The sequence below is a fragment of the Pinus tabuliformis genome, chromosome 8 (genome assembly GCF_031772625.1).
Source record: "Pinus tabuliformis cultivar Carrire ecotype Pingquan chromosome 8, CPIR1, whole genome shotgun sequence".
Lineage (NCBI taxonomy): Eukaryota > Viridiplantae > Streptophyta > Pinopsida > Pinales > Pinaceae > Pinus > Pinus tabuliformis.
In genome coordinates this window covers 1,171,973,756-1,171,994,957 of record NC_142294.1, presented here as the reverse complement: position 1 = coordinate 1,171,994,957, position 21,202 = coordinate 1,171,973,756, and the positions used below count along the sequence as shown (strand labels likewise).

Below are 21,202 nucleotides of genomic sequence, written 5' to 3'. Positions count from 1 at the left end.
CTTAACTGCGTCCAAGCTGCTGGAGAACTGTCATGCTGCTGCTACTGCTAGAAATCAAATGAAGATTTGGGGTTGTTCCCCTCCTCAGAAAATGCTGAAACTATGGAATCAAATTCTACTCAAGAAACCCAGAAAAACCCAAAAAGCTTTTCTGAAATAGCCAACACCCGAAAATCGCCCCCTTGAGGACCCACGCAATCCCTCAAGGCTCTGCGCTGCCACTGAAATAAACCCACCACAACTCTGCCTAAAACTCAGCCAAAATCCTTCAATATGCAAGGGCTGATCCCCTGCTCAACCTCCCAAAACAAATCCCCCTGCAAAACCTCAATCTAGAACTCCTGCCAAAAAGAACTGCGTCATCCCTCTCAAGACTGCGCAGTCATCCAAGATGCTCAATCCTCCTACAAAAAAGCTAATGAAACTACTGCCAAAATACTGATGGAAATACCTTGCCCAAGCAGGCACTCGAAGTCCCCCGGGGCTAAGGGTGAGATCTCCGAACGGAGACACTCAGTGCACTAAACAGTGCTGCAGACTAGCTAAACAGCTAGTGTGCTCTAAGTCGAAGTGACTAGCTCAAATGCACATAATCGAATGACAAAATGAGGAGGCTCCTCTCTCCTTTATAGCGTTGGCCTCTCTCAATCCCAAGGCTCACCTCCTCCAAAGTAGCTTTCCTCTTGCCACGTGTTTCTCAACATCTGTGCAGTCACTCCAAGTGTCTATGTGGGCCCCTCCTCTACGTGGTTCTTTGGCCCCCCTTGGCTCACCTTTTAAGTTACAACGTTGTGCTACTAGGGAGTGTCTTTATTCATGAAGTGAGTATGTCCCCCTCTCCTCACCCTTTTATTTATAAATAGCTATAGAAGGCAAAATTGAGAAAAATCGAATATTCCAATTAGCCATGGCTAATAAGGAATATTACATAAACACCTTCATCATTGTCTCCTCTCAAGGCACATACCCCATCCAGATGTTCACAAGGTATGTCCTTCTAGGACCATTCCTGTCTTGGATTGGCACATCCTCAAGGAATTTCCTCTTCGAATACTCTTACCTATTGGATCCCCTACCTCATCCTCAAAGAGTATTCAGTATCAGTCTCACATGCTTACCCAATTCTCCATTCTTTCTTCATAAAGAAGACAAGAATGATGTGTCTATCTCTCCCTCTCAACTAGGGAGGATCTACTCATTCCTATAAAAGGAATATACCCAAGTTCCCTCTTAACTAGGGACTTGCCCAAGCTCCCTCTTAACTAGGGACTTCTTTATAATAACAGTTATCTGCTCTTTGGTAGATATCATAATACGGTCAGCTACTTGTAGGGATCCTCCCAATGTTGGTGTGGCAATGGTGGCTGCATCATGTAAGAAAAACAAGAATGAGGATCCTCTTGCATTCTTGAGGAAAAGCAATTATCCAACGTCCATTTGGGAGTTCTAGTGCAGGTGCAAGTCAATGCCCTTACAATGCTTAGTGAATTATCAATGATATATTTTGGCCTCACCTAGGCAAATTTCTCACAGTTTACTTGGATGACGCCCAGATTTATACAAAAATATTGACACAATGATTTTCAAGCATGTCCACAATATTTGGATCTTCCTTGCACAGTGCAATCTATCTGCCATTTCTTCATAATCACCGATTATCTTAGATGAACAAAATTCTCCCGTCACTATTTGTAAGGATGATCATGAATGTTGACAAAGATTGAGATAATAGACATAAAATTAAATCTATATACATACATATATATATATATGAAAAAAATTATTCCATACATAGGTACATACATACACATCAAAATTATTATATGAATATTTTCTCCAGCTCCTATGCTGCCATACTTGAAGAAAAACTAACCTGATCCACCTTCCTTCAATCTTCTTTGGAAACTTGCACCTGCAGTCTTTGGCAACATAACAGCAGGAATTTTTATCTCCGATGCAGTATCATTTGGTGCACACACCATCTTATAAAGCTCTGTTAGTTAAAAGACAATCAACAATTAAATGATACATCAAAGCAATCAAATTAAATTCACTGCACAAATATTCATGTAACTTTCTGACTCTAAAGCTACAGGAACCAAAATTAACTTTCAGATGACATAGTTTCAAGAGAATAGACGATAGCACTTTGGAGAGAAGCATGCAATGGAAATTTCGGAGGCATTGTTACTTAAGGCAGGTCCAGGAAAATCAACATGTAAAATAGCCCATAATGACATAGAATCAGTTATCAAAAATTTGAGAACCTAACCCAGGAAAGTGATGATCAGAGTCACAAGCATGAACAAGCTTGTTTCTGAGTAGAGAGTCTGAAAGCCACTGCAATATAGTTGCAGTCAGATGTCAGGCAATTGTTAAATTCCATTCTGATTTTTGCAAGTGAATAGCATTTATTTGTTAGAGAAGCTTCTACTAACTCCTTTGCTATATGGAAATGCAACCAGACAATAATAAAATAAGTGTGTCAACTATTACGTTTATGTAGCCCAATTAAAGGACAGGCTACAGAGGATAAGAATTGCAGGGACGCCGAGGAAAGTATAAATGGGATCCATTTTTTGGAGAAAGTAGCCAACAGAGGATGTAACAAGAGGATGAAAGGGCCCTGTTAATGCGAACTCTAGGAGGAAAAAGAACATGCTTATTCATGCTAAGGAAATGAGTGAAGATATCCACAACCTCTTGGTTGGAATTGCAAACCAACGTCCTTGGCTAGAATTGCAGCAGCTTCTCCTCTCGACCTATTATCCCCAACCTTGTCTTTTACACAGAACTTTGCACCCTTGGATATTGCCTGCAGCAATTTGATGTTTGCATCTCTAAAATTCCAACAGGTGTCTCAGAAGGTTTCAAATTCAGCTCTAGTGCTTAACTTCTTTGAGTGCAGATATAATGTCATGAGGTGAAATTCTCAAATGGTATCACAACTGTGCTGCTGAAATTCTCCATCCCATGTATGGAGAAATCAGCTGCCAGTGAGGGGGTGCTAGGAGGAATGGATTTCAGCAGATCTGATGCCCGTGAATCTCCAGTGATTGGCGTAGATCCATGCTTGTAAGAGGCACCAAGAACTAAACGACGCCAGCGGCCGTGATGCCCAGGAAACTCCAGTGAATTGAGTGAGGTGGATGCCCAAGAGGGATTATTTGAACCTGTGACAGGTGGTTGATATTGGCTGATTTGTTGTGTTTAATATCATGTTCGAAGGAACGGCAAGAATGGCTATGACAGGCCTCAAAGAATGTGATCAAATAGAGAGAGGTTCCAATTTCAACCCTTGTAAATGTAAACTGCAGATGCTAATGGAAAAGGTGAATATGTGGAGCATAAATGAAGGGAAGGCTACAGTTTCTACCTTTCCCTAATAGTTAGCACGGTATGAGAAGAAAGCTGCTACAGCAAAGAGAATCATCATGGGTTCCTTGCAGGATTGCAAAATAACCTAATTCCTCAAATTGCTAGCAATTCAGTGAAGGAGATATAGGAGGCATTCAATTCTCTGTCTCAGCATGTCAATGTTTCCCGAGAGTTACTGCTGACAAATGAACTCACCCATACTCACATGAGTAATACAGACATAGTGGCCAATTACCAGATAAAGATCACCAAGCTTAGAGGTTAGCTGTTTGCAATCAATATGAAGATCGATAATGAGGTGTTAATGTCTATTGCACTGAATCATTTCTCGCCACCACTAAAAGCTTTTGTGCAAGGTGTCGGCACTTGAGAACACATGTAGGCTATCAACAATTCAGAAGCTTTGGGAGACATTGGTCCAGGAAGAAACAAGACAAGATATGGTTGTAGCTTGAGTACAAGTTCAAGAAATGGCTCTCACCAAGAGGGGTAAGATAGAAGAGGCATGTTCTTCTAACCATGGTAAGAAAGACCAGAACCATGTGGCATGCTTCAGATGTCACAAGAAGAGACACTAAGCAAGCCAATATCTAGAGAAGAAGAAGGTGAAGGGGACATAGCAGTAGATGCAGTTTGCAAGGAGCACAGAAACTGCAACATGACTGGATGAGTTAGTAATCAAGATGGAAACCTCCTTCTCTATGGTTGTACTAGATCAAACAGGCAGCTGATGCAAGCTTTGAAAAGTGTAAGACCAAATTTACTACCAAAAGATTCTCTCAGAAAGAGAGAGTTCATTACAATGAGACTTTTGCTCTTGCGGCAAGGTATACTTCTATCAGAATCATCACGTCTTCAGCATTTTGCTTTGGTTGGCCTTTATGCTAGATAGATATAAAGAATGCTTCTCTAAATGGTGTGATTTACGAAAAACCCTTCAGTAAACATTAAAATAAATTCTGCTGTAGATATCACACCATAATACAGACACAAACACATGCACAAGAGTCAACAATCAACACAGATATTTTTGACAATTGTCCCCGGAAAAACCCAATGTGGGAAAACCAGTGCAGCAGAAGAGGATTTTATTATTTAGCAATTCTTCAGTACAACTGGGTGCCAAACTGGCTTTACCCAACAAAAAAAGAACGAAAAAAAAAAAAAAAAAAACTTCAGCATTTCACCTAGTCTCAGCATCAGGCTTGATGGCCTCTGCGCAACTCCCAAACCCTCTACATCAACACTTGCCTCTCTGCGTCAGCACTGGGCCTCTTTGTGTCACCCACGCAAGACCTCTAGTGACTGCATAGTTTGGTGCCTCTACGTCTGCCTGAGAGGCTCTGCGTCTACCTCTCCAACCTCTGCGCTGATCTTCTGGTGTTATTCTGCTAAAATTGGCAACTAGGGCCAAACTTCATGTGGGTCATCTTATTCATGGCTGATAATATTTTTATTAGATTCCTCTTGTCGAGAGGTGTAGGATTGATCTAAAGATCATCCGATTCCGATAAGTATTTATGGAGATATGAATTTATTTTGATTATGGAATTATTATCAAGCCGACCTACAACTCATGTAGGCTCAGAAGCCCAACAGTCGCATCTATTCAAACATCAACAGTTGTGTATAAATACAGGAGGACTTTTCCTCATTTGCACTCACTCATCTCATCACATCTCTCTCTCTCTCCTGCACAGAAAAGAGGCTCTTCTCTACTACGCAGAAAAGAGACTCTCTCTCACACGTGGAAGGAAGCTGCTGCAACTGCAGATCCAAAGTTTGACCAGCATTGACCATCAGATCTCCTCCTCTGAACTGCGTTGTAGGTTCATCTGGACCTCCTCTGAAGGCCGCATTTTTTGGTGGTGGAATCAAGCCGATCCGACGGTCGGTTTGCGAGATATCAACTGCCCTAGTTTTGATGATGAAGTCGCTAATGTTGATGTTGTTGATCTAGGGTTTTCTACTGCTAATATAAATCAGATTTATTGTACTATTTCTCTCTGTTGAATTATTGAAGATAAAAGAAGATTTGATCAAAGGGTTTCCCCACACATTGTGGGGTTTGTCCCTGGCTAGCCGCCACATCTTGTGTCTCTTGTCTTGGCTTGTTTTCTATTGATCGTTTAATGTTCTATCTGCACTTTACTTATGCACATGTGATTGCTAATCTATGAATAATAATAAGAAAGAAAAGTAAATTGCTCTAAGCATAGAACATACCATAACTTAACATGGTATCAGAGCTGAGGTGAAGACAAAGCCCGAGCAAGAGCAAGAGCAATCACCGAAGAGAAGATTGGCAAGGCTATCCTAAAAGAACTATGGGGTCCTCATCACTCTTTCCTGCCGAGGACAAGCTCCGTGAGAAAGCTGACTATCACGGATGGAAGATGTCTATTGATCTAACCCTAGAAGATCAAGGAGTGTTGGACCATGTGAGAGGCAATATTGTTGAGCCTCCATCAAATGCATCCACTGCTGCCAAGAACAAATGGAAAACCGAGAAGTCAAAGCAAAGAAGATCATCCAGGACTCGATTGACAAGCACTTGGTGGCCTACATCTCCAACCTGAACACCTCCAAGGAAATCTACGATAGACTGGTGAGTTTATTTAAAGTTAATGATGCAAATCAAGTTTTGTTTCTTAGAAATAAGCTGAAAGAAATTAAGAAGGGTAAAGATGAGAAACATACTTCTTAAAGATCACCGAAATCAAGAACGATCTCCTATCTATTGGGGAGACTATTACTGACAGGGAAATGGCACTCACGACTCTTGGATTATTACCATCCGAATGGTACGTGTTCAGGACTACTCTTCTAAACAATAATGTAATTCCTGGTTTCGAAGAATTAATGGCTAGATGCATCCAAGTAGAAACAAGGGTAGAAGAGGAAGAAATGCCCATGCCTAAAGGTCCTCCTACTGCCTTTCCTTCTCATGCTAAGAAAAGAAACACTTCTAGGACTAAATCAAAAAGAAAGGCTAGACCTAAGGGTGGAAGAAAAGGACAATGTTACATTTGCGATAAAGCAGGCCACTATGCAAGGGAGTGCCCTGATAGAAAGGACTCACACCGGGATGATGATCAAGATCCTCTCATGACTATCAAAGGAACGACAAATCTAACAGCAGAGGTAAAAGGAGTGCTGGAAGTCAAGGAGGAGGACAATCATTCTAGAAGGCTAGAAATTCCAAGTATGAATCTAACATTGTTGAAAATAAGCAGGATGAATATTATCTACCAACTTCTCTATCTACCTCTACTCCTTCGAACTCAATGGGAGTTTGGCTCATTGATAGTGGTGCCTCAAGGCACTTCACTGGTTACAAAGAAGTTCTCTATAACCTGATAGAGAAAGAAACTAACCTGGAAATTGTCCTTGGAGATAATATGAAATATCTCGTGAAAGGTGTAGGCAATGTCTCTCTTAAATTGAATCAAGGTAATACAATCCACTTACAGGATGTATTATATGTACCTGACCTCAAAAAGAACCTGGTGTCCATTTTGGCAATGGAAGACAAAGGCTACAAGGTGGCTTTCATCAATGGCAAGGTACATGTATGGAAAAATAATATTAAAAATGCCTTCACTCTTGGGTTTCGAGTTGATTCATTATATCAGGTCGGAGGAAGTCTGCTAGGTGTCATGTCTTGTGACACATCTCAAGCCTTGATCGACAGTCAAACCGAAAAGAAGATCAAGATCTTAAGGAATGATAATGGAACTGAATATGAATCTAATGAGTTTCATGACTTTTGTAAAGAGGCTGGCATTAAGAGGGAGACTACTACACCATATACTCCTGAACAGAATGGTGTGGCAAAAAGGAAGAACCATAAGATTGTGGAAGTTGTCTATGCCATGCTCCATGATCAAAGACTTCCGAAGTTTCTATGGGCCGAAGCTGCAAACATCATTGTATATGTACAAAACCGATGCCCTCATCAAGCATTGGGTTCCAAGACTCCTGAAGAAATGTTCACCGTGAGGAGATCTCTAGAAGTTGACACCAGGGAACCGAAAGAAAAAGAGTATGACGAGATATTTGCACCTGTTGCCAGAAATACCACCATCCACTCGATCATAGCCCTTGTGGCTTCACAAGGATGGAAACTACATCAGATGGATGTTAAGACCGCGTTCTTGCATGGTTCGATCAAAGAAGAGGTCTACGTGGAGCAACCCGAAGGATTTGAGATTTATGATCAAAAATCTTATGTATGCAGGTTGAAGAAGGCTCTCTATGGGCTGAAGCAAGCACCCCGAGCATGGTATGAGAGGATCGATAGCTACTTGATGAAGTTGGGATTCACTAGGAGTGAAGCCGATCCTAACCTTTAAGGTTGAAGATGACAATCCTCTCATACTGGTGCTGTATGTGGATGACCTCTTTCTAACAGGTGCAGACCTCTCATTCACAATTGTAAGAGGGAGTTGGCTTTTGAATTTGAAGAGGAGGACCTAGGACTAATACACTATTTCCTAGGACTTGAAGTGTGGTAGAAGCCAGTGGAAATTTTCCTATCTCAAGGAAAATATGTGGTAAAGATATTGGAAAGATTCGGTATGGTGGACTGCAAGCCTGTGACTACCTCGAGGATCTTAACTTTCAGAAGTTATATGGTAGTGATGTCGAACCAGATTTGGGACTGTGAGGCAATCTGGTTGCAAAAGCTCTTCAGTGAGCTGTTTGGATTTACATTGGATACCACCGTGATCCTATGTGACAACCAAAGTGGGATTCGTTTGTCAAAGAATCCTGTATTTCATGATCGCTCCAAGCATATCGATATCAGGTATCACTATATTCGAGATATGGTGCAGCGGGGAGCTATAAGGCTCCAACATATCGGTACAGATGAACAGGTCACCAACATTCTGACAAAGCCCCTAGGGAAAGTCAAATTCCTGACTTTCTGAGAACAACTTGGTGTTGTTCAAAGACCCTCCGATGAGGGTCTTGTATGATGCATTGAGCTCTGGGAGCTCCAGGGGGGTGCGAGGTACTTCTTGGAGCGACATATGACCACAGGGTGATTCACCATCCCCTGGTGGTGTACATGTACACCCCGTGGCGACTATGTAGCAGGATGATTGGTTCTCCTGTGAGGTCTGGATGATGTGTTCTCCATGACGACTATGTAGCAGGATGATTGGTTCTCTTGTGAGGTCTGGATGATGTGTTCTCCATGACGATTATGTAGCAGGATGATTAGTTCTCCTGTGAGGCCTGGATGATGTGTTCTCCATGGCGATTGTGTAGCAAGATGATTAGTTCTCTTGTGAGGACGAGATTGATTAAGTTCTCCTGTCAAGGCATCCTACCCATGCAGTCAGGGACTCATGGGAAGTACCTCTCATCTAATCAATGAGCAGGGAAATGAAGTTAGGGACCATAGTAGTACCGATGGACGCATCGTTGTATCTACCGTACTCCCTACGCTAGGATGACCTTCATTGATCTGGGATCAATGATACTGGTCTGGGACCAGTGGTAGGAGTTGTACCCACTATGATGCTGACTTCGGGTCGGTTGAGACTGGTTTGGGACCAGTGGTACATACTCTGAGACTGACCTCGGGTCAGTGCAGTACTGGTCTGGGACCAGTGAGAGTGGTACATACTATGACACTAACTTCGGGTCGGTTGAGACTGGTCTGGGACCAGTGGTACACTCTTTGAGATTGCGATATTGGTTTGGGACCAGTGGTAGGAGTGGTACCTACTATGACGCTGACTTCGGATCAGTTGAGACTGGTCTGGGACCAGTGGTACGCACTCTGAGACTAACTTTGAGTCAATGGATGATGATAATAGTCTGGGACCAGTGGTAGGAGTTGTACTCACTATGACGTTGACTTCAGGTTGGTTGAGACTGGTATGGGACCAGTGGTACATACTTTGAGACTGACTTTGAGTCAGTATGATACATCCTCGATCATTTCTTCTTCTTCATAATTCAGACAAAAGCAAAGCAGAACAGAACAAAGAAGAACAGAGCAGAGCAGAACAAAACAAAGCAGAACAGAGCAGAGCAGTACAGATCAGTACAGGGCAGAACAAGACAAAGCAAAACAGGCAAAATAGAGCAGAGCACGGCAAGGGTCAGGTTGTACAGGGCAGTGCATTTGATAGATGAATAGTAGCAACCGACAGACAGATTGCAGATGAAGTTCTCCCTAGTTGAGAGGGAGTGTTAAAATTGGCAACTAGGGCCAAACTTCATGTGGGTCATCTTATTCATGGCTGATAATATTTTTATTAGATTCCTCTCGTCGAGAGGTGTAGGATTGATCTAAAGATCATCCAATTCCGATAAGTATTTATGGAGATATGAATTTATTTTGATTATGGAATTATTATCAAGCCGACCTACAACTCATGTAGGCTCAGAAGCCCAATAGTCGCATCTATTCAAACATCAACAGTTGTGTATAAATACAGGAGGACTTTTCCTCATTTGTACTCACTCATCTCATCACATCTCTCTCTCTCTCTTGCACAGAAAAGAGGCTCTTCTCTACTACGCAGAAAAGAGACTCTCTCTCACACATGTGGAAGGAAGCTGCTGAACCTGAAGCTGCAACTACAGATCCAAAGTTTGACCAACGTTGACCATCAGATATCCTCCTCTGAACTGCATTGTAGGTTCATCTAGACCTCCTCTAAAGGCCGGCCGCATTTTTGATGGTGGAATCAAGCCGATCTGACAGTCGATTTGCGAGATATCCACTGCACTAGTTTTGATGAAGTCGCTAATGCTGATGTCGCTAATCTAGGGTTTGCTACTACTGATATAAATCAGATTTATTGTACTATCACTCTGCTGAATTATTGAAGATAAAATAAGATTTGATCAAAGGGTTTCCCCACACATTGTGGGGTTTGTCCCTGGCTCGCTACCACATCTCGTGTCTCTTGTCTTGGCTTGTTTCCTGCTGATCGTTTAATGTACTATCTGCGCTTTACTTATGCACATGTGATTGCTAATCTATGAATAACAATAAGAAAGAAAAGTAAATTTCTCTAAGCATAGAACATACCATAACTTAACACTACATCATCATGTCATGGACGAACTTCAACTTCTTTATCATGGAGCCTTCTTCTTCCAGAACTTCTTTATAGGGCATCAGCCATCTTCTACATCACTTCCCTTCAATGAAACATAGTGTTGAACCTATGGTCATGGCATCCTTCTCTTCATTAGGAAGTGACCTTGTCATCATCTGGCTATCCTTTATATTGTTACCTTTTCCACATCATGTTTCTTTCAGGATCTTCCATCCAATCTAGTTGTAGAGGAATTTCTACAACCCTCTTTTGGTAGCCCTGCTACAACCCAACCAGATGCTTTCTTTCAAAAATAAAAAATAAAATGAATATCAAATCAAAATTACCTTTTCAGGATGGCTCTTTGTCATGACATCTTGTTAATTTTAAGTATGTTCTATGCTAGAGCAATTTATTTAAATTTTCATAGTTAGCAATCACATTAGCATTAAGATAAACTGCAGATAGAACATAAATATAAATCGCAGAAGACAAGCCAAGACAAGAGGACACAAGATGTGGCGCTAGCCAGGGACAAACCCCACAATGTGTGGGGAAACCCTTGATCAATTCTTCTTTTATGTTCTTCAAAGTTCAACAGAGAAAGAGAGAGAGAGATAGTACATTTACAACAGAAGTCAACACTTTGACTTATCTAGATCTAGCATAGATCATTTCGTATAACGATGAGATCAGTTGAAGACATTCTGCTTCAACTGATTCTCCAAGGTGACTCCTTCACCTATCATCATGCTGCATCTCGTCCATTTGTTGCACCTTACCATGTAGCACCATCATGCAGCATCATGCATCATCATGCTGCTCATGATCTCATACATCACGCTGCCCATACATCATGCTGTCCATGATCATTATGCTGCATCATCATGTTGTCTCATCCATCATCATGCTGCCCTGAGTTCTTCCGAGACTATGAGATCACATCTATGTATGATCAATTTCAGTCATGATCTAGACTATGATCATTATCACTCTTCCTTGAAGTATGATGAGACTACCTCATGTTGTGATGATATAGTCTCCTTCTTTATGTATGTCGAGAATCTCTGTTATGATGGAAACTTCTTCCATGGCTCTGCAATACATCTTGTTGAGGCTGCTACAGGTATGTCATAGTGAAGGCTGACTTATCCATCCGAGGGCATCATCTTTTATTACAGGTATGCCGAGAGGAGGCTGATTTAGATCCTAGATTTATCCCATATAGAAATGCGGATCCGTTTATGACTGCGGCTTCATTGTTACCCTTACTGCTATAGGGTTTCACCATGAATAGCGCATCTGTTTTCCTTGAACAGCGTATCTGGTTTCACCATAGCATATCAGGTTTCCTTGAACAGCGTTTCACCATGAACGGCATATCAGATATTACCATGACTGCGTATGAACTGCGTGTTACCATCAACGGCATATCAGATATTTCCATGACTGTGTATGAGTTGCATGTCACCATTAATGGCATATCAGATATTACCATGACTACGTATGAACTGTGTGTCACCTTGAACGACATATCAGATATTGCCATGACTGCGTATTGAGCTGCGTGTAGAGTATAGGGCATTGCTGTGCATGTAATCCATGTACAGTGTGTAATATATATTGCCATGTTGCGTTGTATGCCTGCGTATATATATATATATTGCTGCATTGTGTCATTGCCCATGAATTGCGTTTAAGGTCTTCTCATGAACAGCGTTATGACTGCGGCTCTTCAGGAGCAGATTCTCACGTTGACTGCGGCTTAGGGAAACGTATCACAACGGCTTCCATCTACCGTGGCTCCCTTCTACTGCAGCTTCCATCTACCGTGGCTGCGTATATGGCATCACGTTTACTGTGTATTGTTGTGCGTTAGAACTAGGGCATCATAGGCCAGCGTACATTCTCATGGTGTCTCTCTCCTGCTCCAAAAACCCAAGACGTGGAGAGGAGGAGATCACCTCAATGTGTATCTGCCAAATGACATCAAATCCTCTTCTATTTATACCAAAAACGTATAGGTTGAATGGACATGACGTTTGGGCTTCTTGAGCCTACATAAGTTGCTGGCCGACTTAACAATTTGTCCATAACATAAATAAATTCATAACTTCATAAATACTCATCGGAATCGGATGATCTTTAGATCAATCCTACACCTCTCGATGAGAGGTATCCAATAAAAATATCAGCTGCCATAAATAAGCTGACCCATAGGGAATTTGGCCCTAGTTGCCAATTTTAACACATCTACTTCTTGCAACATCAACATCATTTTTCTCATACTATAAGAATCCATATCCAAGACATATATTACCAAGGTTCTCCTTCTCCAACATACATATCAGGGTCTTCATACCGTCTCCATGGAGATTTCATAGCTAATCCTTCTTGTTATCAGATGTTAATCACTTATATCTTATCTTATGTGACTATAGATACATCTTTCACAAACTCTTCTTTCACCTTTTACATAGTTCCTTTATCATAGGAACCATAGTTGTCAACCACCTCATATTCTTCATGAGGTCATATCATGTCATCATGTAGAAGAGTTCAAGGCACATTGTATTCATGCCTTCATGTATCATACAAAAGGAAGAGTTCTTTTTTCTTTCATCATGTTCATGAGATAGAGCATTTTAACCATTTTATCTGTAACCATATGATGACATGACTTTATCTATCTATTACCAAATATATACATACCTCTTCCTTCATGTGGTCATCTATACTTTCTTCTAGCAACTTCCTTTCCTTGCTTGAAGATGAAAATACTTCAACCAACTTGACATGTTGCACATCTTTGTCATCATACCATCATCCTTCTAAATTGTGGATCCCACACAAGGTGGAATGTAGACCACCTATGTGACGCTTCTTCTAAGTAGAGGTGAATCTTTTCAACAAATATTCTATGGAGGATCTTGATGATCCTTATTCTGCAAATGCTTCCTTCTAATGAAGATGAGGTGTGACAAATTTTTATCTTCCTATCTTGCTAGATGACTTGCTTCAATCATTCAAACTATTACTTCGGTTATCCTTCTATGCTTCCAATGAATATGCCATGAGCTACTTCCTTTCTATCATGTACTATCACTGCTTCAACCATATAAAATTCTACTTCGTTTATCCTTCCATGTCTCTATGATGATGTCATCTCAATCTTTGTTATTATGCATCTTATCATACTTGTGATGCTTTCCATCATCATTTTTATCTTCTAAAAATTGAAAAGATCTAAATATATGATGTTATCTTAGTCATAGTAAAGGTCTTTCACTTCTTCCTTCTTTGTCTTCTTCTTTTCTTGTTCTTCTACTTCTCGGTGACACGGGCTTCATTTCTTTCCTTTATTTTTTTATTGTCCCTCTCGAGTTTAGGACAATTTCTTTTTGAAATGGCCATATTCATTACATTCATAGCATTAAATTTTATACATGTCAATTTTCTTTTGAAATCATTTCTGAGACTTTCCTTTTCTTCCTTGCCATAGTTGCATATGCTTGAGTTTGTTCACTTGATCCAACATCATTATTTGCCTTCAATCTGGTTTCTTCAATTTTTCATAATGACCATAGATCATTGAATGGGGTAGTTTCCTTCTTTCCATAGATACTTGATACAAAATTGCCCCATTCATTTGGTAGTGCATTGAGTACAATGGTGGTCATTTCTTGATCAAACATTACTTCTCCTAGCTCTTGTAGTTGATCTCTTATTTGAGATACCCTCATAAGGTATGAGGCTACCCCTTCTTCCTTTGATACCTTCATCTTGTATAGTTCGGTTCTTAACGATATAATTTCTCTTGTAGTACTTACAGAGAACAATTCCACCAATTTTTCATAGATCTCTTTCAATGTCTTCAACTTTGCTACATAAGGAATGAGAAAATCCTTGATTGACTCAATAAGGATTCTTTGAGCTCTTACTTCTCCTTTCATATACTTTGATAGTGCTTGATATTGCTCTTGAGGAGGTTTGGTGATTGAGCCCGTGACATATTCACTAACTTCATTTTCTATGAGGATCAAATCTATTCTCTTCTTCCATGCAAGGTAATTCGATGTCCCAACAAGTTTGTTGTTCTCCTTGCAGAAAGAAGTCATTGTAGATTGAGACATAAAATATAGAGTACTTGTCAAGTGAAGATGCTTCTTGATGATGTTGACTTCCACTACTCCTTTGTTGTTGACAATTGAAGATGCCTCCTTGATGATGATTGCTTTCTTGATGATCTTCTTTCTTCAAAAAGACAATGCTTCTTTTTCTAGATGGGGAGAGATGATTTTCTTCAAGGATGTTTGAGATGTGATCATTTCTTCAATGTGAGGGAGATCACTTTGATTCCTTTGATGATGATGAAGTGCTTCTTCTTGCTTCCTTTGGATAGAATGAGAATGCTTCCAAGAATACTTCAAGTGTGTAGAGTCTTTTGAGTGGAGGTGGGGTCCTTGAGGTATTTTTTCTTCTTTCAAGAGTTCCTTCCTTCAAGATGATGTGTAGACTAGTCTTCCTTGATGCTCTTTAGCTCTCCTTGATGACTTGATGACTTGATGCTCTTATTATGTTTGGCCCTTATGTATCCTTCTTCAATGGAGTGATCTTCAAGTTGCCTCTTCTTCTTGTCACCTTAGCTCTGATACCATGTTGATAACTGCATGTGATGTTCTTTTACTTAACTTGAAGTACTTTTAATTAGCTTCTTCTTTCACTTGATTATTATTGTGTTCTTATCATCAAACAACTACCAAACTATGAAGATCAATGAGACAAGAGGACACAAAATATAAGCTGCAAGCCAAGGCCAAAACCTCTCCCTTTGAGAGGAAAACCCACAAGAATTCTTCTCTTCTCATAGAATTTTCAAATGACAAATTCCAAGACCTAAGACCCTTGACAAAGACCCCTCCAAGTCCAAGTCAAACTTATCCTTGATGAGCTTGTGCCTTACAAAGTCAACCCAAGTCAAACTTGCTTTATGACTGTTGTAGCTTCTCCTTCGACGTCAATTTTGGACCTGCAATTTTCGGCCTAATTACAGAAACCCTAGCTCACATGTGTTGGTGGAATATGGTGGATTAAGTTTCCTTCTTCCTTCGCTTAGGGAGCTTCTTCCTTTATAACTCGGCTTGCAAGATGATCCTTTTGACACCTGATTTCGGCCTCCCAATATGACTGCAATTTTCTGCAACAAATGATGCTCTACACACTCCACACATGTGGGAGAATGTAGCCCTAAAACAGTCCTTAAAATTTCGGTCTTCCACTTTTTATGCTCTCCTCTTCTTTGTTGGCTATAAGGCTTCTTTTTCCCTTGTGATCAAACTTGGATTGATTGTCTTCAAGTGTGGTAAAGCGCCTTGTATATATAGGTTTCTTGGTGAGGTTCAAACAGCCCTAATGAGGCCGACTTCTCTCTTGTAGGCGGACTTGTTTCCTTGCAAGCCGACTTGGTCTTGGAGGGAGTCTTTTGACCCTATTGGCACATAATAAATTTCTTTGACTTGATACATGATGCCCAATAGGGTCTTTTACATATGACAGTGACTCTTTGACTCCTAGACTTTATGACAAAGCCTTAGAAGCACTCAATGGGTGCTTGACCTATAAATAAAATGACCTTGAGCATCAAACCCATGCTAAAAAATAACAATAATTAATTTCTTTTTCTCATTACATCAAATACATAAAATGAAGATTACATAAGACATTATGAAGACTGAACCTAGTTACATTTTCCAACAAGAAGAACCCCAAGATGAAGAAAAAACCAGCAAACAAATGAAAAGGATGGCAGTTCTCAAAACATTTCCCCTTTAAGAATGAAAAAGAAGACAAAAAAGAAGTTATTCATGCCAAGAGGGAACAAGTGGAATAGACTTGCAGGAGACAAGAAGGGGACACCATGGTACAACAGATCACTGACAATGTGCACCAGGTTGAAAAGGATCTCTAAGACTCCATGACTCTTGATGGATTTGGTGGATCCAAAAAAGCACATGTATCAGAAAGTTCAGATTCTGACAAGGAGGCTCCTCATGAGGCACTAGATTTGGCATTGATTCCTGTTGAACCAAACTCTGATGGTTGGCAAAAAGTGCACAAATGGAAAGGAAAAGAGAAAAAATTTGCACTAGTCAGCCATAATTTTATGTATATAGTTTGTTATTTTTCATTTTTTTTCTTAGGCACTTTGTGCGAAGACCCTACAGGCTGCTTCACAGTCCTCTTTTTGCTCTCATTGTTGATCCTATATTGGACCTTAGTTGCATACACACTGGTTGTGTTTACAAAGTGTAATTTTTATTTTTATTAATAAAAATTACGGGTTTTTTCCGCATGAAAAAAAATTAGCATTGCTAATACTCTCATGCTCTACTTTGTTGCTATATTGTATTATTTTCCCCTGGCATAAAGAAAAAGCACCAATCACACCGCATATTTTATTTGGACTCATCAGGACTGCTCTATGCTTTGAAGTTGGAGTCAATGAATTATCTCCTAGAGGCAGTGGAATGACTTTAAGATGTAAGAGTACCATCTATTGCAAATTCTCTCACAAATTAATCCGTAAACCATAATTCCCAACTCCTCAGACTTTAAGAGGTAAGAGTACCATCTATTGCAAATTCTCTCACAAATTAATCCCTAAACCATAATTCACAATTCCTCTTACTTCATAGATGTATTGTTACTATTGCAATGCTACGAATGAAGTTTTAGAAAACTTGAAAATTAAAATGACATGGAAATTTGGGGTCATTAAAGTGTTTGAAGAATATGTGCAATAAAAGATTCCAAAACAAAAAACACATGGAAATTTGAGCCCATTAAAGTGTTTGAAAAAATAAGTTTGACATGGGCTAAGAGATTTACAAAGTTAACATCTTCATAGTCCTAAGCACCCCACTCAGATGTGAACCACCCATAACCCAAGATATCTGATAATTTTCCTATAAGTAAAGAATTTACAAAACAAATCACAAAACATAATAATAACAGCTTTAAAGTTTGAAGAAATGATATAAAACAATGAAAGAGGCAATAGTTGATTATCTAGGTATTGATGTGTCAACTCCTCTTTGGCACACGAGGATTTCCTTCCCCTGCATTCCCTTCAACATAAATGGAAAATCAGCGTAGAGAGCTATCCACTTAACCTACATTTTCAAAATCCTGTATAGATTTAAAGGATGGCATGTGTTTGGTTACAATGGTTTGGAAATAGCATTGTCAACTTGCCCTTGGTCAATTGACAGAGTCAATAGAGAATGTTGTTTATGTTGAATATACCATAGCTCGTATTGGACTTTAATTCTTCAATTGCTTTGTCTAAAATGGTCATTGTCAAGGTGATTTTTTAAGTTTTATATTTCCTCGAGTTTTTTGATGAAGGTGGGTGAGTGAAATTTCGCAAAAAATAGTATTTGGTATACATTTGAGATATGTATATTGATGCATTTAATACCAGTGTAGATCCATCTTAACCCCAGATTTGTCATGCATACAGAGGGATCAAATCCCTAGAGGTGCAAAACTCTCCTCAAGTTTTGATCCCTCTCACCACATGATAGATCCAAAGTTAAGATGGATCTACATTCATTCTTAATATGCCACAAGTTAACTTCATGTTGAGCACAAAAAAATTACATATCTCCCTCATACACAGAAACATACCATTGAAATGTTTTAACCACCATGTACCTATAGCAATCAAATCCCCAGAGGCGCATACGATTCCTCACATTTTGATCCCTCTCGACTCATGATAGATATGGAGTTAAGATGGATCTAGGACAGTTCTCAACTCCATGTTGAACACAAAAGGAATTACACACCTCCCTCATACGGAGTAGCAATTGAGTTCCCTACTAACAATATTGAGCTTGAACTCCCTAAAATTGTTAGCAAGTAAGACACCATGAGTCAGTTATGTGATTTCTCCTTAATCTACTGTTCAGGCAAGAAGGAAATGCATTATAATTGGTGGAATGTTTGCCAAAATCTAGAAGAGTCACTCGTCATTTCAATTCCTCATCTCAAGGGTGGCAATTGTACAGGTACGCCCAACGCCGAGAGGTGAAAGTTAAAACACCCCTTGGCAACTATTATAACAGGTTGTAGTTAATAAGTATCATGATCTCTTGGTGTACTTTCTACTTCATGTTGATTGGGGTAGCATCGGATGTGCTCTAGCCATAAAAATTAGTGGAGAGGCTAAAGCACATAAGATCTCCAAGGCCCAGAAACGGTTTGGGCAAGATCTAACCTGTTTGGGAGATATTAAAATAATTAATATTTTTAATAGAGTCTCTAAGTCTAAACTTAGGAAAAATAAAATATTAATGGGTATTAATATAAATTTGGGTTAGAATGGTCTAAAAGTCATGGATCAAACCAAATCTAATCTTAACCGTTGATTAGAGATTTAATCTCAATCGTTGATGGACCAACGAGAAAAGTATAAGAGGCTTGAGGGTCAGTTGGAGAACACACCAAGAGAAATCAAGAATTCAATTTTCTGGGGCAGGGTTTGCTGAGGAAATTGAGTGAGTGATCTGAGCTGCAGCTGAGGGGCAGTGAATACATAACAGAGAGGCAGAGTTAGTACCAAGAGGATCAGCGCAGAGATGTGAGAGGTTGACGCAGAGCCAGCTAGAGGCTACGCAGAGGCAACTAGTGGCCATGCAGAGGCAGCCAGTTGCCACACAGAGGCAGTTAAGAGTTGCGCAAAGCCGGAGAGGACCAGCATGTGAGACGCAGAGGGTCTAGGGGCTGACGCAGAGGCTCCAGAAGCTGACGCAGAACCTAGAGAGGTTGACGCAGGGCCTAGAGGCAGCGCTGGGAGAATTTCATGGGACAGACTGAGAGCTGGAGAGATGGATAGGGTAACGCAGTCCCTATCAGAGTGACGCAAAGCAATAAAAGCTGCATTGTTGCTGTGGGATCATTCATCCAATAATTTAGCTGGAATATCTGTCTCTGACTGAGAGGTACTACTGCCGATGGCATTCTCTGTTGGGTGAGCCATTTCTGGCACCCTGGTTGTATTCTAAAACTGCATAATAATAAAACCCTCTAAATAGCTGCATTGGTTTTCCCGCATTGGGTTTTTCCAAGGACATTAGTCCGAAAACAACAGTGTCACTCGTGTGCTTGTTTACTTTTTGTTGATGATCTGTATGTGTTGATATTGTACTTGTATTTATTTTCAGTATTTACATGGTAAATAACTTGTTAAGTAATTGAACAAGTAGGAAGAAATAAATCAGATAGTACAGGAAGAATTTCTAACAGGTTAAACTTAGAAATTCCAACATGGTATCAGAGCGAGGTTGCAAATCACATGATAATTGAAGGCATCAGCCCAGAAGAGCAGTAGCAGCAGAAACAGTTGTGCCGAGTGACAGAAGTTGTTCCTAGCAGAAAGCAGCAAGGAAGGGGTGACGCAGAGGGTCTGCATCATCAATTCGAGCCAAGAGGAGGATCATCGCAGAGGCAAAGAGGAGCATACCTGACCTACGTAGTGCCTGGCCATCTTTCTCAGTCAAGAAGGATCAATGTTGTGGCCAGGAGGTGCAGATTCTGCCGGTGTTGGGATTGCGCAGAGCCCTAGAGGCTCAGTCCTTCAAGTTACTAGGGTATAGGAGGCTACAGATAACTTGCAGAGCGAAGTTGGTGGGAAACTGTGGTCAGAACAGTACCTAACAGGGGCAAGACCAAGGAGGAGGGATTTCCAGGAAGGAAATCGAGACTCAGAGGGAGTCGAACCGAGGACATCCACGGGGGAAGTAAAGAGACTCAGAGGAGTCGGAAGAAGAGCAGCAAGATGGCAGTGAATGGGCTGAGAGATCAGGATAGACTGGACGAAGCTTCCAACTTCATAGTCTGGAAGGCCAGGATCTTGTCCATTCTAAACAGGGATCACATCAAGCACTTCGCCTTGAAAACAATAGCGATCCCAGTTGACCCAGCTGAAAATGAGAAGTACGAGGAGGCAATGGCTAGGGCAAAGTGCATCATCCTTGATGGGGTCAAGGATCATGTGGTGTCACATATTGCCGAGAAGGACACGGCAAATGAGATGTGGGAGGCCCTAAAGAAATTGTACCAGCATACTTCTGTGTAGAGGAAGATGTTACTTGAAAATCAGTTGCGGTCATACCAGATGCAGAAGGGAGAGTAGATAGATGTCTTCCTCGATGGATTGAAGGAGATCCGTGATCAGCTAACTTCCATAGGGGCCACGCCAGATTAGGAACTGATGGTGAGGACCGCATTGAACACAGTCTCAAAGGATTGGGAGGTATTTGTCCAGAGCATATTGCGCAGGTCGAGCCTTCCAGATTGGGAGGAACTATGGGTGGCTCTTCGTCAAGAAGAGATCAGACGAGTGACCAAGGCGGGGAGTAGCGGAAAAGGGGTCAGAATCAAAAAGGAGGAAGAAGAAGATGCGGCTCTCGCATCTGCGAGAAAGCAGGAGAAGAGAAAGAAGGACCTCTCCAAGGTCAAATGCTTCCATTGTGGGGAACTGGGTCACTATGCGAACCAGTGTCCGAGGAAGAAGAGTAAGGGAGAGGCTTTTGAGACCAAGGCAGCGCCAACGAGGGCGGAAAAAGAAGTGGAGACAAATGATGATTGTGCCATGAGTGCTCATGCGCCACTTGAGAAGAAGTGGGGAGACATCGAGCTGTAGTCAAACGGACTAAAGATAATGTGGGGCAGGATCCTTGAGGTACCCAATC

At 40.8% G+C, this 21,202-nt stretch overlaps 1 protein-coding gene across 2 annotated transcripts in view; it reads right to left on the bottom strand.

Annotated features, from left to right (window-relative positions):
- Window positions 1-1,817: 1,817 nt before the first annotated feature.
- The window catches only part of LOC149239528 (putative pentatricopeptide repeat-containing protein At1g26500), a 52,974-nt gene continuing 33,589 nt past the window's right edge, over window positions 1,818-21,202 (bottom strand). The window contains exon 3 of one of the 2 annotated variants that reach the window (XM_089373447.1): window positions 1,818-1,993. In XM_089373447.1, coding sequence (XP_089229573.1) covers window positions 1,869-1,993 — 125 coding nt within the window. In that variant the 3' untranslated portion in view covers window positions 1,818-1,868. The remainder of the gene's footprint in view (window positions 1,994-21,202) is intronic. The other variant, XM_089373446.1, reaches the window with a different exon arrangement.